Source organism: Pseudophryne corroboree, chromosome 8 (genome assembly GCF_028390025.1).
Source record: "Pseudophryne corroboree isolate aPseCor3 chromosome 8, aPseCor3.hap2, whole genome shotgun sequence".
NCBI classification, from domain to species: domain Eukaryota; kingdom Metazoa; phylum Chordata; class Amphibia; order Anura; family Myobatrachidae; genus Pseudophryne; species Pseudophryne corroboree.
Genome location: NC_086451.1, coordinates 21,382,679 through 21,408,846, shown reverse-complemented (window position 1 = coordinate 21,408,846; position 26,168 = coordinate 21,382,679). Strand labels below are relative to the sequence as shown.

General features: G+C 48.9%; 2 protein-coding genes across 12 annotated transcripts in view; both read left to right on the top strand.

The window, feature by feature from the left end:
• Positions 1–6,796, top strand: part of SLC38A5 (solute carrier family 38 member 5) — a 34,773-nt gene extending 27,977 nt beyond the window's left edge. For all 10 annotated transcript variants that reach the window (XM_063936033.1, XM_063936030.1, XM_063936028.1 and 7 more), the window contains 2 exons: positions 4,483–4,586; positions 5,731–6,796. In XM_063936033.1, coding sequence (XP_063792103.1) covers positions 4,483–4,586; positions 5,731–5,835 — 209 coding nt within the window. In that variant the 3' untranslated portion in view covers positions 5,836–6,796. The remainder of the gene's footprint in view (positions 1–4,482; positions 4,587–5,730) is intronic.
• A 9,045-nt stretch (positions 6,797–15,841) lies between these two features.
• WAS (WASP actin nucleation promoting factor) overlaps positions 15,842–26,168 on the top strand; it is an 83,183-nt gene continuing 72,856 nt past the window's right edge. For both annotated transcript variants that reach the window (XM_063936023.1, XM_063936022.1), the window contains exons 1-2: positions 15,842–15,982; positions 21,751–21,885. In XM_063936023.1, the coding sequence (XP_063792093.1) occupies positions 15,869–15,982; positions 21,751–21,885 (249 nt within the window). In that variant the 5' untranslated portion in view covers positions 15,842–15,868. The remainder of the gene's footprint in view (positions 15,983–21,750; positions 21,886–26,168) is intronic.

Below are 26,168 nucleotides of genomic sequence, written 5' to 3'. Positions count from 1 at the left end.
GCGCCAGGTGCTACTATTACAGCATGCAGTGCAACGGGTGCTAATATTACAGCAGACAGTGCGGAAGGTGCTACTATTACAGCATACAGTGCGGCGGGTGCTAATATTACAGCAGACAGTGCGGCGGGTGCTAATATTACAGCAGACAGTGCGCCAGGTGCTACTATTGCAGCATTCAGTGCGCCAGGTGCTACTATTGCAGCATGCAGTGCGCCAGGTGCTACTATTGCAGCATTCAGTGCGCCAGGTGCTACTATTGCAGCATTCAGTGCGCCAGGTGCTACTATTGCAGCATGCAGTGCACCAGGTGCTACTATTGCAGCATTCAGTGCGCCAGGTGCTACTATTGCAGCATGCAGTGCAACGGGTGCTAATATTACAGCAGACAGTGCGGAGGGTGCTAATATTACAGCAGACAGTGTGGCGGGTGCTAATATTACAGCATACAGTGCGGCAGGTGCTACTATTACAGCAGACAGTGCGCTGGGTGCTAATATTACAGCAGACAGTGTGGCGGGTGCTAATATTACAGCAGACAGTGCGCTGGGTGCTAATATTACAGCAGACAGTGTGGCGGGTGCTACTAATATAGTATACAGTGCGCTGGGTGCTGCTATTACAGTATACAGTGCGGCAGGTGCTACTATTACAGCATACAGTGCGCCGGGTGCTACTATTACAGCATACAGTGCGCCGGGTGCTACTATTACAGCATACAGTGTGGCGGGTGCTAATATTACAGCAGACAGTGCGCCAGGTGCTAATATTACAGCAGACAGTGTGCCGGCTGCTACTAATATAGTAAACAGTGCGCTGGGTGCTGCTATTACAGCATACAGTGTGGCGGGTGCTACTATTACAGCATACAGTGCGGCAGGTGCTACTATTACAGCATACAGTGCGGCAGGTGCTACTATTACAGCATACAGTGCGGCAGGTGCTACTATTACAGCATACAGTGTGGCAGGTGCTACTATTACAGCATACAGTGCGGAAGGTGCTACTATTATAGTATACAGTGCGGCAGGTGCTACTATTACAGCATACAGTGCGGCAGGTGCTACTATTACAGCATACAGTGCGGCAGGTGCTACTATTACAGCATACAGTGTGGTGGGTGCTACTATTACAGCAGACAGTGCGCCAGGTGCTAATATTACAGCAGACAGTGTGCCGGCTGCTACTAATATAGTAAACAGTGCGCTGGGTGCTGCTATTACAGCATACAGTGTGGCGGGTGCTACTATTACAGCATACAGTGTGGCAGGTGCTACTATTACAGCATACAGTGTGGCAGGTGCTACTATTACAGCATACAGTGCGGCAGGTGCTACTATTATAGTATACAGTGCGGCAGGTGCTACTATTACAGCATACAGTGCGGCAGGTGCTACTATTACAGCATACAGTGCGGAAGGTGCTACTATTACAGCATACAGTGCGGCAGGTGCTACTATTATAGTATACAGTGCGGCAGGTGCTACTATTACAGCATACAGTGCGGCAGGTGCTACTATTACAGCATACAGTGTGGTGGGTGCTACTATTACAGCATACAGTGCGGCAGGTGCTACTATTACAGCATACAGTGCGGCAGGTGCTACTATTACAGCATACAGTGTGGTGGGTGCTACTATTACAGCATACAGTGTGGCGAGTGCTACTATTACAGCATACAGTGTGGCGAGTGCTACTATTACAGCATACAGTGTGGCGAGTGCTACTATTATAGTATACAGTGTGGTGGGTGCTACTATTACAGCAGACAGTGCGCCAGGTGCTAATATTACAGCATACAGTGCGGAAGGTGCTACTATTACAGCATACAGTGTGGCAGGTGCTACTATTACAGCATACAGTGCGGCAGGTGCTACTATTATAGTATACAGTGCGGCAGGTGCTACTATTACAGCATACAGTGCGGCAGGTGCTACTATTACAGCAGACAGTGCGGAAGGTGCTACTATTACAGCATACAGTGTGGCGAGTGCTACTATTACAGCATACAGTGCGGCAGGTGCTACTATTACAGCATACAGTGCGCCGGGTGCTACTATTACAGCATACAGTGTGGCGGGTGCTAATATTACAGCAGACAGTGCGCCAGGTGCTAATATTACAGCAGACAGTGTGCCGGCTGCTACTAATATAGTAAACAGTGCGCTGGGTGCTGCTATTACAGCATACAGTGTGGCGGGTGCTACTATTACAGCATACAGTGCGGCAGGTGCTACTATTACAGCATACAGTGCGGCAGGTGCTACTATTACAGCATACAGTGCGGCAGGTGCTACTATTACAGCATACAGTGTGGCAGGTGCTACTATTACAGCATACAGTGCGGAAGGTGCTACTATTATAGTATACAGTGCGGCAGGTGCTACTATTACAGCATACAGTGCGGCAGGTGCTACTATTACAGCATACAGTGCGGCAGGTGCTACTATTACAGCATACAGTGTGGTGGGTGCTACTATTACAGCAGACAGTGCGCCAGGTGCTAATATTACAGCAGACAGTGTGCCGGCTGCTACTAATATAGTAAACAGTGCGCTGGGTGCTGCTATTACAGCATACAGTGTGGCGGGTGCTACTATTACAGCATACAGTGTGGCAGGTGCTACTATTACAGCATACAGTGTGGCAGGTGCTACTATTACAGCATACAGTGCGGCAGGTGCTACTATTATAGTATACAGTGCGGCAGGTGCTACTATTACAGCATACAGTGCGGCAGGTGCTACTATTACAGCATACAGTGCGGAAGGTGCTACTATTACAGCATACAGTGCGGCAGGTGCTACTATTATAGTATACAGTGCGGCAGGTGCTACTATTACAGCATACAGTGCGGCAGGTGCTACTATTACAGCATACAGTGTGGTGGGTGCTACTATTACAGCATACAGTGCGGCAGGTGCTACTATTACAGCATACAGTGCGGCAGGTGCTACTATTACAGCATACAGTGTGGTGGGTGCTACTATTACAGCATACAGTGCGGTGGGTGCTACTATTACAGCATACAGTGTGGTGGGTGCTACTATTACAGCATACAGTGTGGCGAGTGCTACTATTACAGCATACAGTGTGGCGAGTGCTACTATTACAGCATACAGTGTGGCGAGTGCTACTATTACAGCATACAGTGTGGCGAGTGCTACTATTACAGCATACAGTGTGGCGAGTGCTACTATTATAGTATACAGTGTGGTGGGTGCTACTATTACAGCAGACAGTGCGCCAGGTGCTAATATTACAGCATACAGTGCGGAAGGTGCTACTATTACAGCATACAGTGTGGCAGGTGCTACTATTACAGCATACAGTGCGGCAGGTGCTACTATTACAGCATACAGTGCGGCAGGTGCTACTATTATAGTATACAGTGCGGCAGGTGCTACTATTACAGCATACAGTGCGGCAGGTGCTACTATTACAGCATACAGTGCGGCAGGTGCTACTATTACAGCATACAGTGCGGCAGGTGCTACTATTACAGCATACAGTGCGGAAGGTGCTACTATTACAGCATACAGTGTGGCGAGTGCTACTATTACAGCATACAGTGCGGCAGGTGCTACTATTACAGCATACAGTGCGGAAGGTGCTACTATTACAGCATACAGTGTGGCGAGTGCTACTATTACAGCATACAGTGTGGCGAGTGCTACTATTACAGCATACAGTGTGGCGAGTGCTACTATTACAGCATACAGTGCGCCGGGTGCTACTATTACAGCATACAGTGCGGAAGGTGCTACTATTACAGCATACAGTGTGGCGAGTGCTACTATTACAGCATACAGTGTGGCGAGTGCTACTATTACAGCATACAGTGCGGCAGGTGCTACTATTACAGCATACAGTGCGGAAGGTGCTACTATTACAGCATACAGTGCGGCAGGTGCTACTATTACAGCATACAGTGTGGCGAGTGCTACTATTACAGCATACAGTGCGGCAGGTGCTACTATTATAGTATACAGTGCGCTGGGTGCTGCTATTATAGCACACTGGGCCTGATTCAGATCCTGAACGATCTGCTGCATATGCCGGTATGTGCCTGCACTGTGCACGAGCCGGACCTGCACTGTGCACGAGCCGGACCTGCACTGTGCATGTGCAGTAAGGGTCCTGTGTTGCTCGACGCACTACGGCTGCAGACAACAAGAGACAGTCTGCAGCCGTGTGGGGGGTGCAAAATGGCCGTGTGGGGGCTCAAAATGGCCTCCATTTTGGGGGATTGCCAAGGCCAGACAGAGGTCACATAGCCGTCCAATGATGTTGCATTACCATATTGTGCTGCATCCATGTAAGAGCAGCAGTGATGCTATTTCTAGCCACATCTGAATCCGGCCCACAACGCGCTGGATGCTATTTGCACCTTGTACGGTATTCTGGGTGGTTATCGTATCGTGCACATAATTACACGTTATATCATACTGGTTGTTACATATTACCCTCTCTTACTTGTTACAGGAGCCACTTCAGCTCCAAGTCTGATTTTCATCCTTCCGAGCATATTTTATTTACGAATTGTCCCCAACGAGAAAGAGCCTCTGTTATCGCGTACAAAGATCCAGGTGCGTATAACGTGTGCTTCCCTGATCTTCCCCATTATGTAATAGTCATCTTCCTCCTCTCTCTACCCTCCTCAGTGGCTCCCTACAAATATCTTACCCCTCCATAAGTGTGTCTGTCTGCTGCTAATATCTCTCCCTGCACTCACACTCCACCTCTCCTCCAGGAGTCAACTCACATTCCACCTCTCCTTCAGGAGTCCACTCACATTCCACCTCTCCCCCAGGAGTCCACTCACATTCCACCTCTCTTTCAGAAGTCCACTCGCACTCCACCTATCCTCCAGGAGTCCACTCGCACTCCAACTCTCCTCCAGAAATCCACTCACATTTTACCTCTCCTCCAGGAGTCAACTCACACTCCACCTCTCCTCCAGGAGTCTACTCACATTCCACCTCTCCCCCATTTGTCCACTCGCACTCCACCTCTCCCCCATTTGTCCACTCGCACTCCACCTCTCCTTCAGGAGTCCACTCTTATTCCACCTCTCCTCCAGGAGTCCACTCACATCCCTCCTCTCCTCCAGCAGTCCACTCACATTCCACCTCTCCTCCAGGAGTCCACTCATATTCCACCTCTCCTCCAGGAGTCCACTTGCACTCCACCTCTCCTCCAGAAGTCCACTCACATTCCACCTCTCCTCCAGGAGTCCACTTGCACTCCACCTCTCCTCCAGAAATTCACTCACATTCCACCTCTCTTCCAGGAGTCCACTAACATCCCTCCTTTCCTTCAGGAGTCCAATCTCATTCCACCTCTCCACTAACATCCCTCCCCTCCTCCAGGAGTCCACTCACATTCCTCCTCTCCTCCAGGAGTCCACTCACATTCCACCTCTCATCCAGGAGTCCACTCAAAATCCCTCTTCTCCTCCAGGAGTCCACTCATATTCCACCTCTCATCAAGGAGTCCACTCACATTCTACCTCTCCCCAGTAGTCCACTAAAATTCCTCCTCACCTGTCCTCCAGAGGTCCCCTCGTACTTCACCTCTCGTGCATAGGTCAACTCATATTCAGCCTCTCCTCCAAATCTATACTCACATTCCCTGTCTCCGTCTGATGTCCACTCACATTCCACCTCTCAAAAGTACGCTAACATGCCAATATGATAAAAACTCACACCACCTCCTTTGTCCTTTTCACAGGCTGCCATCTTTGCCTCCTTGGGTTTTGTGTTCATGATAATGAGTTTGAGCTTCATCATCGTGGACTGGGTATCGATAGGAAAGAGTAACGTTGGAGGGCACTAACCTTCTCTTGGCTCCCTCTCCCACGGTTGCGGACATTTGGGCCGGCTCTCCTGAGGCGTGTGTACACATGATGGACAGGTCCGACAGCTGCTTCAAGAACGATCAAGCAGCCAATACGGACACATGTGACTTCGGGAGTGGCTGAGCCTGGGGAGAGAGGAGCGTCCAATCAATTCAGGACAGGATGTTCTAAGCCATAAAGTGCCCCAAATCTGTATCACCCCAGCTGCTGCAAAACTTCACTACAATCACCGTACGTGTTGCCTTCTCCTTCTTCGGTGTCTCCGCCATTACAGGACCAGGACATTTATCCTGTACAACAGTTCTGGAGACACGGAGCAATTTCCCTGAGAGTATTGGTTTATATTGGGTCCCTTGCCCCCGAGGTCTACCAAAGGTTAATGAATCACAGTGTCTCTACCTCACCAACCCCTGCCTAGCAGGGAGGGGTATCAGTGTGCTGCACTCAGGGGGTTACGTAATCTCTCTAAGAGAGGACACAGCTTAACGGCATTACAGCGTGCCGCGTTACAGTTATTCAGAGTATCTCTACGTGACGGAGAACGCCATCTCATCCACAAATATACAACTTGACATCGATTCCATACACTTCTACTCGCTGGGTACGGCCTGCCCGAAATTCACAGCTGACAAGGTCATACGTATTTTATGTATGCTCCCGATTATGTGAACAAGATTAGTCTGTTACAAATCTGCAGTCATACTCCTCACCCCTCTGTACTGCAGCAGGTTCCGTACCCCCAAAGCGGTTTAGTCGCGCCCGATTTCTTTGTCCCTCCGTCCTGATCACTGTGAATCCTGCGTGAGAGTCGCCGTTGGTGGCCCTCCCCCGTGTCTTCATGCACCAGGCATGTTATGTGTTTGGAGCGCAGCTTGGTTTACACGTGGGGAGAGTGAACTCAAAAAAGAAAAAAGTATTTTAATAAATTTTTAAACAATGGGTTCTTATTGCCGCTTGTTATGTTGCACTCGATGGCGAATATTTACTGCTGTTAGGGGCTTGTAAGAAACGTCGCAGATCTTTTATGAGCGCTGAAAAAACGCACAGTATTAAAGTATGGGTTATGTTGCTGGGCGGTTCATATAAAAGTCAGGATAATGCGCTGGATTCTGTTACCTGGAGCAAAAGCCAGGATTGGCCAATATGTTCAGATGGGATGCGGTCTGAAGATCGACAGTGCCTAGGTCGACAATGTTTAGGTTGACCACTATAGGTCGACAGGGTCAGAAGGTCGACAGGGTTTCTAGATCGACAGGTCAAAAGGTCGACATGAGTTTTTCAAATGTTTCCCTTTTTGTAAAAATTTTTTCATACTTAACGATCCACGTGGACTACGATTGGAACAGTAACCTGTGCCAAGCGCAGCGAGGCACCTTGCCCGAAGTTTGCTCGCCATGCGAGGGGACACTGTGCACTAATTCGGGTTCCCGGTCACTCTACTAAGTAAATGACACCAAAAAAACATATAAAACCATGTCGACCTTTTGCCCTGTCAACCTAGAACATGTCGACCTTCTGACCCTGTCGACCTAGTGACTGTCGACCTATAGTGGTCAACCTAAATATTGTCGACCTAGACACTGTCAATCTAATGATTCACACCCATTCAGATACACGTCTGGTGGGTGTGGATCAGTGGGTCAACCCCATATGGTCGACATGGTTAAAAGGTAGACACTAGAAAGGTAGATGGCTACAAAAGACCAACACAATAAAAAGGTTCACGTGGAATTGGTTGACACAGAAAACGTTGACACAAGTTGTTGGTTTTTTTTTGGGGGGGGGGAATCATTTTCTATACTAATCAACATGTGACCCACAATTAGTGTAACGCTTCGCTCGCAACACTTTGGGCAAGGTTATTCTTCCAAATCGTAGTCCACGTGGATGCTACATGATGAAAAAGTGGAAAAGAATAATAATTAAAAAAGAATCATAATTTTATTGTATGTCGACCATTTGAACCTGTTGACCTAATGCGTGTCGACCATATGGTGTTGACTTATTGACTGTCGACCTATCATACGGAACCCATGTCAAGTTGTGGAGATCATTGCCCAATATATTGGTCATGCAAAAAGAACAGCTATTTCTATGGCCGTGGAGATGGCGGCAACCAGACCTTTATCTCAGCGTTCAGAGAGATCAGATTTTAAGGGGTAAATTTACTAAAGCTTCTAAACTTGAAAAGTGGTGATGTTGCCCCTAGCAACTAATTAGATTCTGTCAATCATTTTCTAGGATGCAATAGAGAAATTATAGACAGAATCTAATTGGTTGCTATGGGCGACATCAGCACTTTTCAATTTTAGTACTTTTAGTCAATTTACCCCTAAGAGTAAACTTACCTGTTGGATACATGCAACTAAAGCGTGTATCTAAGCAGTGGCGATGGCACAATCACAGTGACCCTATAGAAAAATGTCAACAAATTTGGCTATTCCTGTATAATTGGGTCTATGGCCCTCGTTCCGAGTTGATCGCTCGCAAGGCGATTTTAGCAGAGTTACACACGCTAAGCCGCCGCCTACTGGGAGTGAATCTTAGCTTCTTAAAATTGCGACCGATGTATTCGCAATATTGCGATTACTAACTACTTAGCAGTTTCAGAGTAGCTTCAGACTTACTCTGCCTGTGCGATCAGTTCAGTGCTTGTCGTTCCTGGTTTGACGTCACAAACACACCCAGCGTTCGGCCAGACACTCCCCCGTTTCCCCGGCCACTCCTGCGTTTTTTCCGGAAACGGTAGCGTTTTTCCCCGCACGCCCATAAAACGGCCTGTTTCCGCCCAGTAACACCCATTTCCTGTCAATCACATTACGATCGCCGGAGCGATGAAAAAGCCGTGAGTAAAAATACTATCTCCATTGTAAAATTACTTGGCGCAGTCGCAGTGCGAATATTGCGCATGCGTACTAAGCGGAATTTCACTGCGATGCGATGAAAAATACCGAGCGATCAACTCGGAATGAGGGCCTATGTACTAAACCTTGGGTGGAGATAAAGTACCAGCCAATCAGCTCATAACTGTCATTTTTCAAATCCAGCCTGTGACGTGACAGTTAGGAGCTGATTGGCTGAGACGTTATCTCCGGTCCCTTTTTACTCCATTCAAGACTTAGTAAATAGACCTCAGAATTATGGCCCCAACAAGCAGTGTTTAACTAAGGGACATTTGGGGGTATATTTACTAGGGTGTGGGTTTTTAGAAATGCTGATGTTTCCCATGGCAACCAATCAGTTTCCCATGGCAACCAATCAGTGCCTTTTAAAAGATTACTACAATTTGATTGGTTGCTGCTGGCAACATCTCGACATCTAAAAACCAGCACCTTAGTAAATATACCTCTTCTACACTGATAGATGTGAGCTTTTGTCATCTCCCAAAATCAAAGTTTTATTTTGTATTTGTGGTTTTCTCCAGTTATTATGTCATTTTCGATATGCGCTTCAGATCAGCGAGGTAATAACTGTGGGGCTGATTCACAGGTGGGCGCGCTAAGTCACTGCCAATAGACGCACTTAGGGGGTAATTCAGATAGGATTGCTAGGCTGCGTTTTCTCACACCCTGCAATCAGGTCAGAACTGCCCATGCGTATGCACCGCATTGTGCAGGCGCGACGGACCGCAGCAACGGGGATCAGTTCATAGCGACGGGATGGTGCGAAAAAAGTGATCGCACGGCCGTTCGCAAGGTTACTGACAGGAAGAGGGCGTTTGTGGGTGGCAACTGACTGTTTTCAGGGAGTGTCTGGAAAAACGCAGGTGTGTCCAAGGGTTGGAAAGGAGGTCGTCTGACGTCAGCTGCAGTCCCGGACAGGCTGAAGTGATCGCAGCGGCTGAGTAAGTCCTGGGCTGCGTAGAGACTGCACAAAATCAGTTTGTACAGCTCAGATACACATGCGTTCACACACTTGCACAGCGAAAATATACTCCCCCTGTAGGTGGCGACTATCTGATCGCAGAGCTGCAAAAATCGCTGCCCAGCGATCAGGTCTGAATTAGGCCTTTAGGTAGAGATGTACTAAGCAGTGAAAAGAGTAGAGAAGTGAGCCAATGGAGAATTTGCCCATGGCAACCAATCAGCATTGAGGTAACGTTTCAAATTTGCATATTATAAAATCATACAAAGCAGCTGATTGGTTGCCATGGGCAACTTCTCCACAGGCTCACTTCTCCACTCTTATCACTGCTTAGTACATCTACCCCTTAGTACAGTATCACTCACGGCGTATCACATGGCAGGAGAATGAGCGGCAGGGGGCAGATCCATTAGTCCCCCAGCCAGGGACGCAGAATCATGTCATTTAGCACCACCCCTCCCACACGGACCTACAATCACAGCATTTTCCTGCGGTGGGGGCGGGGCCTGATCACATGATAGCCCGGTGCTGCCCCCTTAAGTGGCCAGCGGTGTCTCCTCTTCTGGCTTCTCCTGGAGAGGGCAAATAAAAAGTGTACAAGTAAGGTTCACATGTGCTGGGCGTTCCGTGGCTGATCGGGTCTGATCTGTGTCACAAAGTTCCTATTTCATCATCTGACAGCAGGAGGAAACACACAGGACCGGCATAACTCACTGTACTATGTGTTCAAAGCGGCCTATGCAGACCCCAATCACACAGTAACACTCACACCAGGGTCACTTGTCCCTACTTCAGCCCCCGGTAACTGCAGAGAGAACTGTAATGCTGATAAACACAGCTCAGTGAGTTTTGTGTGCTCAGAAAATCGCCGTCCTGCGCACGTGCAGGTGCCGACATTTGTAATCTGGGCACCGTATGATGTTTGTAGCATGTAAAGGAGACTTTGGGGTACATTTACTAAGCAGTGATAAGAGCAGAGAAGTGAGCCAGTGGAGAAGTTGCCCATGGCAACCAATCAGCACTGAAGTAACATCTATAATTTGCATACTATAAAATGATACAGAGCTGCTGATTGGTTGATGGGGAAATATCTCCACTGGCTCACTTCTCCGCTCTTATCACTGCTTAGTAAATGTACCCCTTTGACCTTTAGGGTAAAGCAAGGAAGACGCTAAAGATGATCGCTGGCAGCTCTCCAGATGTCGTGTAGTGCAATGCACATAGGGTAGAGGTTCCTCAACGCGGTCCTCAAGGCATCCCCAACAGTCCAGGTTTTCAGGATATACCTGCTTGTGCACAGATTGTATCATCAAGCTGACCGAGGTACTAATTAAGTCACCTGTACCTAAGCATGGATATCCTTAAAACCTGGAATGTTGGGGTGCCTGGAGGGCCGCGTTTGGGAATCACTGGCATAGGGTAAATCATGTAGCATCTGCGCAGCCATCTTGCGTCACTTTGAGTAATGTAGGTTTTAAGTCATTAGGTCTTTAGGTTATTCCTCGGTGGTGCCCCCAAGTCCTGCGCCCTAGGCTGCAGTCTACTGGATGACCAGACACAGCATATAGTGCACGCTTATGTAATATATCACAGTAGGTGAGGCGAGGCTGCGTCGCTGTTGGTTGTACCTGTTTCCACTGAGACTGTCGACTGATTCGGCCTTCTGAAACCATTCTCTTCGGAAATCCCACGATGTTTAGGCAGAGAAATGAGGACCCCAAAACAAGTCACCACACATTAGGACAGTGACAGGAATTTTATTCACAGGGATAGTAGTTACTGTTAAGGAGATTAACGGTTGAGGTTTTAAACCAGTACGCACCATAGCATTCACTGACTTAGCAATACTACCGATAACGTACACAATAATGAACACCACAAATACTTCAATTATTAACTGATAGTTCCTCAGTATTGATACACTATACTAAACCACCACTAGATGGTGAATGTAAAGATCACTGCTTATCTCAATTCCTGGGCTATGAGCCCCTGTCTGAGGTATCAATGTGCTGCTAAGCAGGGCCGGATTAAGCCTTGGGGGTGCCCGGGGCACTTAAGACAGGGGGGCCCCAGTGGAAGGTGGGGGATGTATATTAGATTGTGCATACCTCCAAACATGACCCAATCCAGGAGGGACAAAATGTTCTTGTAGTGGAACAGAGACAACTTAACCATAAAATACACATAGAAAAATAAAATAATTTACTTTGTCACATGCAAGAATAGCATCAGCCACTGTACTACTTACACACTGGGACAGGACCCAGGAGGACTGTGTGTGTGTGTGTGTGTGTGTGTGTGTGTGTGTGTGTGTGTGTGTGTCTCTCTCTCTCTCTATCTTTACACCCAAATGGTTTAGTTGCATAATAGTCTACACAGGACTCAGACACCCAGGCAGGGAGGAGGAGAAGCTGGGATCCCTGTGTCACTTACAGCTCTCTCCACCCTCCTATCTCTCCTCTGGTCAGAAAGCTCCGTCTGTAGCTCATGAAACATGATATTCCTGTGTCTCTGCCTGCACTGCATACTGTCCTGCTCCCATTCTGGCTCTCGCATTAAGAGGGAATGCTAGTGATATCAGTGTACTTTGTCTGGGGTGCCCCTGACAAAGGGGGCCCGGGGAACAGTATGCCCTGCATCCCCCCCCCCCTTAATCTGGCTATGCTGCTAAGGGGTTACACATGGAGAGATGTCTGCTTAATTTCTAAGCAATCTGACTAGATCTCTCTGTGTGTATGCCCCATAGCGATGCGCGGACCCGTGCATCGCTAATGCTGACCCTAGATTTGGCATGCATGCATGCCAAATCTAGTCAGATCGCTCACTTCATCGCTGGGTGAAGTGAGCATCCCCCCTGTCCCCCCCCATCCTCGCTCAGCACACATTGCGCTGTGTGCTGAGCGGGGGGAGAGGTGTGCTGAGCGTTCTGTGCTAGATCGCTCAGCACACATCTCTGTACACATCGCCAGGGTTGCCACCAGAAATTGGGGGGCCTGGGACTGATAAAATAAGACAGGGCCATCCCCCCACCAAAAAAATATAAAAAATGCATTCTGCCTCACTGCTCCACCTCAATGTGATGTTACAGCCCACTGTTGTTGCGCTGCCTGTGCAGCTCTCCAGGTATTGGCTGTAGGAACCAGGAGTGGGCCCTCATCTTTATAAGGGCCCGGGACACCAGTCCCCACAGTCCCCCCCTGTTGGCTGCCCTGCACATCGGTACATGTGTACACTCCTTACGCTAAATGTTCCTTTGGCTGATCCTGGTAGGGATAAAGTTCACAATGTACCCACAGTTCCCCTCGGTTAACCCAGCGTGACGCAGTTCTTAGAAACTAATATAAGCAGTGTAATAGCAGTGAAGGGAAACAAACAAAACAATTTAGTTCCTCAGGTTAGGGGCCTGCTGCTGTCTTTGTGTTTCTCCTTAAAACTCTGTGGCTGACAAACTACTTATACCCCTTCCACACCGCGCAAATAACCCAGTATGGACCGGGTATATTGCCAGGTTGACACTGGTCGCTGTGCTGTGTGAAAGGGCCACTCCAGAAATCCCAGGTCGCCAACATGGATATCCTTAAAACCTAGACTGTAATGTCAGAGTTTGGGAAACTCTGTTCCATAGGGAAGAACCAGACAGAAAGTGATCATCATCTGATCTATGGTTCCCAAACTCGGTCCTCAGGGACAGAGGTGTAGCTAGGTGCCATGGAGCCCGGAGCAAGGGTATGTTTTGGTGCCCCCTCCCCTACTGAATTGTGGGCCTGTGCCAACGTATGGTGGCATGTTACATTTGAAAATAAATATTTTCAAATCCTAAATTGATGACGGGGCTGGTTCTAGACCTTGTGGAGGTAAGGGCGTAAGTTTCCTTTGAGCGCCCCCCATGTTTAAAGTAGGGACAGTGTGCATCGAAGGCTCACACCAAAATATGGGGGCGTGGCTTCCTGGGGAAGCGGTGTGGCCACATAATAATACCTATTCAGATTACACCACACAGTATTGGCCCTCATTCCGAGTTGTTCGCTCGCTAGCTGCTTTTAGCAGCATTGCAAACGCTAGGCCGCCGCCCTCTGGGAGTGTATCTTAGCTTAGCAGAATTGCGAACGAAAGATTAGCAGAATTGCTCGAAAATCTTTTCCTGCAGTTTCTGAGCAGCTCCAGACCTACTCCTAGATTGCGATCACCTCAGTCCGTTTAGTTCCTGGTTTGACATCACAAACACGCCCTGCGTTCGGCCAGCCACTCCCCCGTTTCTCCAGCCACTACAGCCTGACACGCCTGCGTTTTTTACCACACTCCCGGTAAACGGTCAGTTTCCGCCCAGAAACATCCACTTCCTGTCAATCACTCACCGATCAGCAGAGCGACTGAAAAGCGTCGTTCGCCCCTGTGTAAAATTGCATTACTTGGCGCGTGCGCCCTGCGGCCCATACGCAGATCAGCCGATTTTTAGCCTGATCGCTAAGCTGCGAAAAACGGCAGGGAGCGATCAACTCGGAATGAGGGCCATTGTCCGTTATTCACATTACACTACACAGTAATAACTCTTATACACTTTACAATTTTTACACAGGTAATATATTCCACTTTAGCGCTCTCCGGATTTAACACGCCACTTATATATACAAAAATTCTTCAAGAGGCCACAACCTGTATAATATGTGTCTCTAATGGCATATACCAATTCGAGTACACAGAGGAAGACAAAAGGCACACAATAGTGTAGAGTCTTTTTATCAAGAGGTGGTGATTCTTATTTCAAATACATCACACTCACAAGGTTCCACAAGGTCTTAGGCATATCGTGATTTCTTTATATCAGACGGTCTGTCCAATTCCACAAGATCAAAGAAAAGGGGGGGGGGGGACCACTTCTTCTAAGGATTCAATATCCTGCCACTCCAGGTACCATATAACAGAGAAAAAAGCAAATAGTGCAGCAAGCCCTTACACAAACGGGTATTTATTTTAAAAAAAATGCACTCACATGTTATACAAATAAAAAAGGCATATCACAAAGCATTATTCCCGATTTCCCAAAGGACACCTCACTGGCTCGCTGAGATATTTCTTACAGCAGGTGTAGTCAGAGTCCCGGAAACTCACGGCTTTCCTTCCAGGTGGTGAATATGGAATCTCAGGAATCGTCAGGATACCCAGCACAATCCCGCTTAACGCGTTTCGGTTGTAACCTTTCTCAAAAGCGGATTGTGCTACACTTTACGCCACATAGTAGAGTCCCTTATACACGTTACACTACAGTAGAGAACCTTATATACATTACGCCACAGTAGAGACGCTTATACATGTTACTCTGCCGATTGTATTGCAGAGAGAGGTGCTGCAGCAGCAGCTGGGGTAGAGAGAGGTGCTGCAGCAGCAGCTGGGGCAGAGAGTGGTATAACAGGAGAGAAATAACCCTGCTACACAACTACAAGCAGACAGTGAGACATAGAAATAGGGTGGGCAGAGCTCCGGCATCTGCTGGTTGTCAGTGTCTCCTGCTGTAGCCTCTGGCCTGCCCTGTTCCCTACCTAATCTCTGAGTCCGAGTCAGTGTCTGTCCCCTCTGCTTCTCCTCCTCCTGCTCTGCGGCTGTCTGTACAGCGGCCTGCGGTATAGTGGACGGAGGGAGGGGGGTGGTCAGGCGGTGATGCGACCTCTAACTTTTCCAGTGCCCGGAGCTTGCGCTCCACCGGAGCCACCCTTGCTACACCCCAGGTCAGGGACCCCCAACAGTTTTCCACAGCTCACCCTAGCAGGAGCACAGGTGCATTCATTACTGACAAATTTTAAAAGATCCGCAGGTGGAGCCAATTATTTCACTGATTCTGTGAGGAGACCTGGAAAACATGGACTGTTGGGGGTCCTTGAGGACCAAGTATGGGAACCACTGATCTGATCCCTCCCCCGGGTAGACCATTATAGTGGTGACCATGCCATACATACTTGGGGGTTGTATAGAAAGTCCTTACTGGTAATATACAAACCCTCCCCCAGCACCTCACTAGTCCTCATATCCTGCCTGCACTCACTGGTGGTTTTCTGCTTCCGTTTGCTTGTTTCTATAATAAGCGGAAGTTCCCCTTTTGTTTCATTACTATTTTAACTTCACACTCCTAACGGCAGCCGGGTCCCAGCCATGAGCAGAGGGGCGCCCAAAAGCGGGGCCCGCAACCAAGAGCATGCCCCCTCTGCCCTTCTCACGCCACAGGAAAACCAGAAGGTGTTCCAGCTGCTGGGGCGAAAATGCACGGTGAGAAGTGGGGCACTCGGGTGGGTGACGGGAGACGGGCAGATGCGGCGTTTCCCAAATCCAGTGCTCAGGGCGACCTGATGCTGGAGCAGGTTTTCCGGGTCTCCTCACAGAACTGCAAGTGAAATAATTGGCTCCACCTGTGGATCTTTTCAAACGTGCCGGTGGGTCATGAATACACCTGTGCTCCTGCACTGAGGGGTAGAAAACATGGACTGGATGTGGGAAACACTGGGTTAATGAAAACGTGTTATGGGGAAGTAGATAAGGTCATTAGCACTGGCATAGAACTACTAGGCAACAGGTATAAGCATTAAACACTCCCAAAGACCCAGGAATAGGAAGTGCAGTACACAGAAACATTGAAATAACCTGAGGAGGCATAACTGCGCTGTGATGTAGACTTCTCACGTAGGCTCAGCTCATGGAGGGCATGCCGGTGGAGAGTATAAATACGCCTGACCGATCATTTGCACCAGGTATAAGCTAGTGCAGAGGTTCTCAAACTCGGTCCTCGGGAGCCCACACAGTGCATGTTTTGCAGGTAACCCAGCAGGTGCACAGGTGTATTAATTACTCACTGACACATTTTAAAAGGTCAACAGGTGGAGCTAATTATTTCACTTGTGATTCTGTGAGGAGACCTGTAAAACATGCACCGTGTGGGGTCCTGAGGACCGAGTTTGAGAACCTATAAGCTAGTGTAAGTGTGCTCTTGACGATGATGACGACTGTCAAACTAAGGGCTATGTGGTCTGCATATATACGTATAGCTATGCATACGGGCGCATATAGGGGGTCATTCCGACCCGTTTGCACGCTGCTGGTTGTCGCAGCGGTGCGAAGTGGTCGGGACTGCGGCTGTGCAGCGCCCGCAATGCGCACGTGCGTTGTTGCCCAGCGACAGACGTCGCTGGGCAACGACCAGAAGGAAGAAGAAAGTGACAGCGGAGAGGCGTTCCGGGGCGGATACTCACCGTTTTTCGGGGAGTGGTGAGTCCAATGCAGGCGTGTTCAGGCGTTTGGAGGGCGGGTGTCTGACGTCAATTCCGGGCCCTGCATCGCTGGATCGATCGCACAGGGTAAGTAACTCTTACCCATACTTGCCTACCTGACCCTCTCCATGAGGGAGAAAATGCTCTGTTCCTGGACTTTCCTGGTAATGTATGATTGCCATCACCTGTGGTGAGCTAGTTAATTGATAAGAAAGGTGTTTCACCACAGGTGATGGCAATCATACATTACCAGGAAAGTCCAGGAACAGAGCATTTTCTCCCTCATGGAGAGGGTCAGGTAGGCAAGTATGCTCTTACCCTGGTTTTGTTTTACAGGAATCTTTTTTTGCATAGCAGGGCTGCACAAGCGATCGCAGCCTTGCTATGCAGAAATACACTGCCCAACTGCTAACAAATTTCCTGCTGTGATCAACTCAGAATTAGGCCCAATGGTGGTCATTCCGAGTTGATCGCTCGTTATATTTTTTTGCAACGGAGCGATTAGTCGCTAATGCGCATGCGCAATGTCCGCACTGCGACTGCGCCAAGTAAATTTGCTATGCTGTTAGGTATTTTACTCACGGCATTACGAGGTTTTTTCTTCGTTCTGGAGATCGTAGTGTGATTGACAGGAAGTGGGTGTTTCTGGGCGGAAACTGACCGTTTTCTGGGAGTGTGTGAAAAAACGCTACCGTTTCTGGGAAAAACGCGGGAGTGGCTGGAGAAACGGAGGAGTGTCTGGGCGAACGCTGGGTGTGTTTGTGACGTCAAACCAGGAACGAAACTGACTGAACTGATCGCAGATGCCGAGTAAGTCTGGAGCTACTCAGAAACTGCACAGAAATTTCTATTCGCAAATCTGCTAATCTTTCGTTCGCAAATCTACTATGCTAAGATTCACTCCCAGTAGGCGGCGGCTTAGCGTGTGCAATGCTGCTAAAAGCAGCTAGCTAGCGAGCGAACAACTCGGAATGAGGGCCTATGTGTGTTTTTTTTTTTTTTGCAAGAAGTTCCCTGGAGAGGGATTTGAAGGATCCACTCCCTTTCCCTACGGCACCGGTTCATAAGCTCGTTAGTCAAATCTTTGCAGCGGCAGCATTATATCGGAAGAGCTGTCCCGACCGGTAAGTATTGCTACATACCGGTGTTATAAAATGCCGACATGCATGTGAACAGACGCGAGATGTATTTATTTGGTAAAGTTATTAAAAGGAAATAGAAGATTTGGGGTCTAAGTCAAATACTCAATTTTGAACACTGGGCGAGATTTATCAAAGAGTGGAGAGAGATAAAGTAGAGAGAGAGATAAAGTACCTACCAATCTGCTCCTAGTTGTCATTTTTTCAAACACAGCCTGTAACATGGCAGTTAGGAGCTGATTGGTTGGTATTTTATCTCTCTCCAAGCTTTGATAAATCTCCCCCTTTGTCTAAAAACGTTGGCCTATGAAACTCTGGCGGTAGCCATATTGTGAACTGGAACAATAATCACGTATTCAGCTTATCAGTCAACTGGGACCTGCAAATGGCCACAGAGTGCCACTGGTCCCCAGTCAGCTGCTACGCTGTATACGTGTGCATATCATTACACGGCCAGTGCCAGCAATTTACCTATTTCCAAGCGATTTGATTGGCTGTATTCTTAGGACTATCATCTCAGTCCGCACAATGTAAATCCATTCACTTCAGTCGGCATCCCGAACTTTGAGGTAAATATATTATCCCCTGTCCCCTACCCCCTCACCCTCCCCTCCTACAGCCTAATCCTAAACTCCCCCTGAGGTTCCTAACCACCCTTCCTGCAGCTAACCCCCCAGCGGCCTATCCCTAACACCCCCCCCCCCTTCCCCCCACCGGCCATAACCCGCCCGCTATTCTTGCGATCGGGAGCTAGTTGTTGGGATGCCTGCTGTGGGGAATCCAGCGACGGTCTACAGCGTCGGCATTCTGACGGGGTGTCGGGATTCTGGCATCGGTTTTGCAACTGCTGGGAGCCTGACAGCCGTCATTCTAACCGCATACCGCTAAACTTACTAAAGTGCAGGATCCAAAGGAAGAGGTGTTGCCCCTGGCAACCCATCAATATCTAGCATTCATTTTCTAGACCAGAGGTAGGCAACATGTGGCAATCCAGCAGCTGTGGAACTACACACCCCAGCATGCCCTGCCATAGATTTAGTATGCCCTAACAGTAAAACTGTAGCATGGCTGGGATGTGTAGTTCCACAGCAGCTGGAGTGCCACACGTTTAGACTGTACCAGATGAAAGATAGCCTGAATGTGATTGGTTGGTAGGGGGAGCATCTCCTCCTTTGTAAATCCACACTTTAGTAAATTTACAGCTAAATCGCAAATGATGCAGACAGTGGGCCTAATTCAGACCTGATTGCTCGCTAGGGTTTTTTTGCAGCGCTGCGATCAGATAGTCTCCGCCCACCGGGGAGTGTATTTTCTCTTTGCAAGTGTGCGATCGCATGTGCAGCCGAGCGGTACAAAAAGGTTTTGTGCAGTTTCTGAGTAGCCCAGAACTTACTCAGCCGCTGCGATCACTTCAGTCTGTCCGGGGCCGGAATTGACGTCAGACACCCGCCCTGCAAACGCTTGGACACGCCTGCGTTTTTCCCACCACTCCCAGAAAACGGTCAGTTGCCACCCACAAACGCCTTCTTCCTGTCAATCTTGCGAATGAATTCTTTGTTAAATCCATCGCTCAGCAACGATTCACTTTATACCCGTACGACGCGCCTGTGCATTGCGGTGCATACGCATTCCCAGTTCTGACCTGATCGCAGTGCAGCGAAAAAACCTAGCGTGCGATCAGGTCTGAATGACCCCCTGTGTTCAGTAATTACTTTGTAAAACAGCTGCAGTGGAGTCTGTAACTATTGCTTCAGCATGTACTGCTTCTGCTTTCCTGTCAGCCCCTCTCTGTCAGTGCTCCTTTATCTGCCAGTGCAGAACTCTGGAGTTGTTAGCAAACCAAAAAAGAGAGCAACTGGGCAAAACCATGAGCACTGCAAGTGGGGCAGATGTAACATGTGCAGAGAGATTTGGGTGGGGTGTGTCCATGCTGAAATCTAAACTGCAGTGTAAAAATAAAGCAGCCAGTATTTACCATGCACAGAAACAATATAACCCACCCAAACCTAACTCTCTCTGCACATGTTACATTAGCTTTCATTTTATAGAATGTACTAAATAAATGATAGCTAGAATCTTATTGGTTGCTATGGACAACTTCTGTAATTGTTCTCTTTAGAACGTTTGACAAATTACTAGCGATGAAAAAATAAATAAAAAAATTATCCATCACTTTCCAAAGATGTTATGGGTCAGTTTTAAGAGGAGATGTGTCAAAACTTGGAGAGAGATAAAGTGGGGAGAGAGAAAGTTCCAGTTCTTAACTGCCGTGTTACGGGCTGTGTTTGAAAAATTACAGTTAGGAGTTTGGTTGGTAGTTTATCTCCGTCTACTTTATCTCTCTCCAAGGCTACAGGCTGTGTTTAATGTTACAGGCTGTGTTTGAACAATGCTCCGCTTCCGCTTCTCCATGGAGTTCAGGTTCGCCATCTCAGGATAGCGCAACCTGAACCGTGGTGTGGTAACTGTGCTGGCTCCGCCCCCTGACCTCCCATCAGCCTCTGTGGCCTTCCTGGAGGTCAGCCAGCGGCGCATGCGCAGAAGGACCCACCAGCTGCCTTCAAGACCGCAGAGAAGCACCGCTGGAGCCCGGGATACCGCATCGCTTCACCGGAAGGGTGAGTATACATGAATTGCTACTTATCACAGCTATACATTACATCGGACTGATGCGATATATAGTGATAAGGATCAATTCATTTTTCGTTTTCTTTATGAATAGACCCCTATATCTCCTCTTCCTAACTGATCCTATAGCTCCTCCTCTCACAGAGCATACAGCTCCTCCCCTGACTGATCCCATAGCTCCTCCTCTCACAAAGCATACAGGTCCTCCTCCTGACTGATCCTTTAGCTCCTCCTCTCACAAAGCATACAACTCCTCCCCCTGACTGATCCTATAGCTCCTCCTCTCACAAAGCATACAGCTCTTCCCCCTGACTGATCCTATAGCTCCTCCTCTCACAGAGCATAGAGCTGCTCCCCCTGACTGATCTTATAGCTCCTCCCCCTGACTGATCCTATAGCTCCTCCTCTCACAGAGCATACAGCTCCTCCCCCTGACTGAGCCTATAGCTCTTCCTCTCACAAAGCATACAGCTCCTCCTCCTGACTGATCCTATAGCTCCTCCTCTCACAGGGCATAGAGCTGCTCCCCCTGACTGATCCTATAGCTCCTCCCCTTGACTGATCCTATAGCTCCTTCTCTCACAAAGCATACAGCTCCTCCCCCTGACTGAGCCTATAGCTCCTCCTCTCACAAAGCATACAGCTCCTCCTCCTGACTGATCCTATAGCTCCTCCTCTCACAGGGCATAGAGCTGCTCCCCCTGACTGATCCTATAGCTCCTCCCCTTGACTGATCCTATAGCTCCTTCTCTCACAAAGCATACAGCTCCTCCCCCTGACTGAGCCTATAGCTCCTCCTCTCACAAAGCATACAGCTCCTCCTCCTGACTGATCCTATAGCTCCTCCTCTCACAGGGCATAGAGCTGCTCCCCCTGACTGATCCTATAGCTCCTCCCCTTGACTGATCCTATAGCTCCTCCTCTCACAAAGCATAAACTCCTCTCCCTATCTAGCTATGCAAATATTTAAATATAGAAACTAACCCGTTATTTCTCAATCCCCTAGGCCTTGGCAACAACTGTGGCACAATTATTGGTGGCACCAAGCAATGACCGCTGGGTTAAGCAGAGCTGTGGGGCCCTGTGTGTGGTGAAAGACAATCCAAAGCGTTCCTACTTCATTCAGCTGTTTGACATTACGGTACGTGTTACACGGTTCCCCTCCACGTATGATGCATGTATATATGTGTGTGATCTTATTTAGGTTTTTATATAGCATGAGGATAAGTGCTACATATTAAAAATTGATCGATCCAGATTACAAGGGTAAAAGGCTCTTGGTGGGCTGAATGATCCAGTCACACAGTAATGCTGGCCTGGGGTTACTGGGTTGTGCTAGTGTAGAAAGAGAACACATGTAAGTTTTGTGTGAACTGTGTAGAGGAACGGTAATTGGATAAAATAGCCTATGGAGGTTATGTCCGGAATATGGTAAGCTACCTCAAGAGGTAAGTGTTCTGGGAACGCTAGAAGATTTGGAAACTCGAAGAAAGTTGTGTGAGGGAGGGCATTCCGCAGTGTGAGTGCAACCCATAAAGAGCCCTGTAAGTGGCACAGATCTTGTGCAGAGTGAATATAACGAGATTTATGGTAAGAACTTACCTTTGTTAAATCTCTTTCTGCGAGGTACACTGGGCTCCAAAAGGATAGACATTGGGGTGTAGAGTAGGATCTTGAGCCGAGGCACCAACAGGCTCAAAAGCTTTGACTGTTCCCAGAATGTATAGCGCCGCCTCCTCTATAACCCGGCCTCCCTGCACAGGAGCTCAGTTTTTAGTTAACCAGCCCAATGCAGTAGCAGGTAAAAGAGACGACAACAGATAGTAGCCACATACATCACAATTTCACCCCAGGAGAAAGTGTCAGCGGCTAATGCCATACCAACCCAAAAAAGTTAAGTGCGTCAGGGTGGGCGCCTTATGGAGCCCAGTGTACCTCGCAGAAAGAGATTTAACAAAGGTAAGTTCTTACCATAAATCTCGTTTTCTGCTGTGGGGTACACTGGGCTCCACAAGGACAGACATTGGGGATGTCCTAAAGCAGTTCCTTATGGGAGGGGACGCACTGTAGTGGGCACAAGAACCCGGCGTCCAAAGGAAGCATCCTGGGAAGCGGCAGTATCGAAGGCATAGAACCTTATGAACGTGTTCACTGAGGACCACATAGCCGCCTTGCACAATTGTTCAAGGGTCGCACCACGGCGGGCCGCCCAAGAAGGTCCAACCGACCGAGTAGAATGGGCCTTAATGTGAGCAGGAGCGGACAGACCAGCCTTCACATAAGCATGTGCAATCACCATTCTAATCCACCTGGCCAAGGTCTGCTTGTGAGCAGGCCAGCCACGTTTGTGAAAACCAAACAGAACAAAGAGAGAATCAGACTTCCGGATGGAAGCAGTCCTCTTCACATAGATACGGAGAGCCCGTACCACATCCAAAGACCGCTCTTTGGGAGACAAATCAGGAGAGACAAGGGCCGGAACCACTATCTCCTGATTAAGGTGGAACGAAGACACCACCTTAGGTAAATAAATACCCGGGACAAGTCCAAAGAACCGCCCGGTCACGGTGAAAAATCAGACATGGGGAACTACAAGACAAGGCACCCAAATCTGACACTCTTCTAGCCGAGACAATAGCCAACAAAAACACCGCCTTAAGGGAAAGCCACTTAAGGTCAGCCGATTCAAGAGGTTCAAATAGAGACCCTTGCAACGCCTCCAAAACCACTGACAAATCCCAAGGAGCCACAGGCGGGACATAGGGAGGTTGGATTCGCAACACGCCCTGAGTGAAGGTATGCACATCAGGTAAGGTCGCAAGTTTTCTCTGAAACCAAACCGACAAGGCAGAAATATGAACCTTGATGGAAGCCAGATGCAGGCCTAGGTCCAGGCCCTGCTGAAGAAAAGCCAAAAGCTTGGAAGTACTAAACTTGGAAGCGTCATAAATGTTAGATGCGCACCAAACAAAGTAAGAATGCCAGACCCTATAGTAAATCCGAGCAGAAGCCAGTTTCCGGGCCCGCAGCATAGTTTGAATGACCGACTCAGAAAAACCTTTAGCACTCAAGACGTAAGCTTCAAGAGCCACGCTGTCAAAGCCAGCCGGGCCAAGTCCTGGTAGACACAGGGGCCCTGAACGAGGAGGTTTGGTTGTTGTGGAAGTAGAAGGGGACACTCTAGCGAGAGGCCCTGGAGGTCTGAGAACCAGTGCCGTCTGGGCCACGCTGGAGCTACGAGAAGCAGAATTACTCCTTCCTGCTTGAACTTCCGAATTACCCTGGGCAGGAGTGACACCGGAGGGAAAACGTACGACAGCCGAAAGTTCCTAGGAACCGCCAGCGCATCCACGAATGCAGCTTGAGGATCCCTTGTTCTTGCTCCGAAGACCGGAACCTTCTAATTGTGTCGAGACGCCATCAGGTCCACGTCTGGTAGGCCCCACCTTTCCACTAGGAGTTGAAACACTTCTGGATGGAGGCCCCACTCTCCGGCGTGTACGTCCTGACGACTGAGAAAGTCCGCTTCCCAATTCAGGACCCCCGGAATGAATATCGCCGATATGGCAGGTAGATGGTGTTCCGCCCATTGAAGAATCCGTGATACTTCCTTCATTGCCAAGCGGCTTCGAGTGCCGCCTTAATGATTTATGTAAGCCACTGTGGTGGCGTTGTCCGACTGTACCTGAACAGGTCGGTTCTGTATTAAATGCTGGGCCAGGTTCAATGAGTTGAATACCGCCCGCAATTCCAGAATATTGATCAGGAGGCGAGACTCCTCCTTGGTCCACCGACCCTGACGGGAGTGTTGCTCCAACACTGCGCCCCAACCTCGCAGACTGGCATCCGTCGTCAGTAGGACCCAGTGCGATATCCAGAAGGGATGACCCCTGCACAACTGTTGGTCCTGGAGCCACCAGCCCAGTGACAGACGAACCTCCGGAGTCAAGGAGATCAATTGAGACCTGATCCGGTGAGGCAGGCTGTCCCACTTGGCCAGAATTTGCCTCTGGAGAGGACGAGAATGGAATTGAGCATACTCCACCATGTCGAATGCCGACCCCATGAGGCCTAGCACTTGCATCGCCGAATGTATCGACACTTGCGGATGAGATAGGAATCATCGAATCCTGTCCTGAAGCTTCAGGGCTTTCTCCTGAGACAAGTACAACCGTTGGTTGTGAGTGTCCAATAACGCTCCCAGTTGCACCATGCTCTGAGCAGGGACCAGGGAAGATTTCTTTCAGTTGATGAGCCACCCGTGGGCTTGCAGAAGCCGGACCGTCAGATCCAGATGACGTAGGAGAATTTCTGGGGAATTTGCCAGGATCAACAAGTCGTCCAGATACGGTAGGATCCTGACCCCTTGACGGCGGAGTGTAGCCGTCATGACCGCCATGACTTTGGTGGAGACTCGTGGAGCCGTGGTCAAACCAAAAGGTAACGCCCGAAATTGGTAATGAAGGTTGCCAACCGCAAACCTCAGGTACTGCTGATGTGACACTGCTATAGGGATATGCAGGTAAGCATCCTGTATGTCCAGGGAGACCATATAATCCCCAGGTTCCAAGGCTAGGACAATAGAGCGAAGAGTTTCCATACGAAACTTGGATACCCTCACAAATTTGTTCAACGCCTCGAGGTTGAGAATGGGCCGGAAGGACCCATTCGGTTTCGGGACTAGGAATAGCGGCGAATAGTACCCCTGGCCCCTCTGAGCAAGAGGCACCTGTACTACCACTCCCATATCCAGGAGGGTCTGTACCACCGAATGAAGAGTCCTTGCCTTTACTTGATCCGAAGGGACGTCTGACAGGCAAAATCAATGAGGGGGATGATTTTTGAAGGCTATGGTGTAACGTCGAGTGACGACTTCCCGTACCCAGGCATCTGAAGTGGTCTTCAACCATTCCTGGGTATACCCCAGAAGCCAGCCTCCCACCCTGCGGTCCCCCAGGGGGAGGCTCGCCCACAGTGGTGCAAGTAGAAATAGTTTCTTAGTGGTACTGAGTGCCGTAAAATGGGCGTAGTCATGTATTGTAAGGGGGAGTGGCCATATGTCACTAGTGGGAGTGGCTACACGACATTAGCAGACAACACAGACCCTTTTCTTTGGACTCTGGGGGCAAGGCTAGAAATATATAGTAATGCCTCCAGTATAATAAATACATATAGTAATACCCCCAATTTGATAACAATATATAGTAATGCCTCCAGGATGCTTGTGGTGCATTATAATTGTGGCAATGGCGGTCAGGGGTGCAAAGTGTGTGGCAGGTGGTACTGTATACCCGCTGCCAAATTCTTAAGGGTACTCCGTACCAGAGCGTACTCGCATACTTGCACCACTGTTCGCCCTGTCATGCGGCAGGCTTATCGGTCTTGGAAGCTGGCTGACGGGCCGCCCTGGCACGTTTGGGCTTT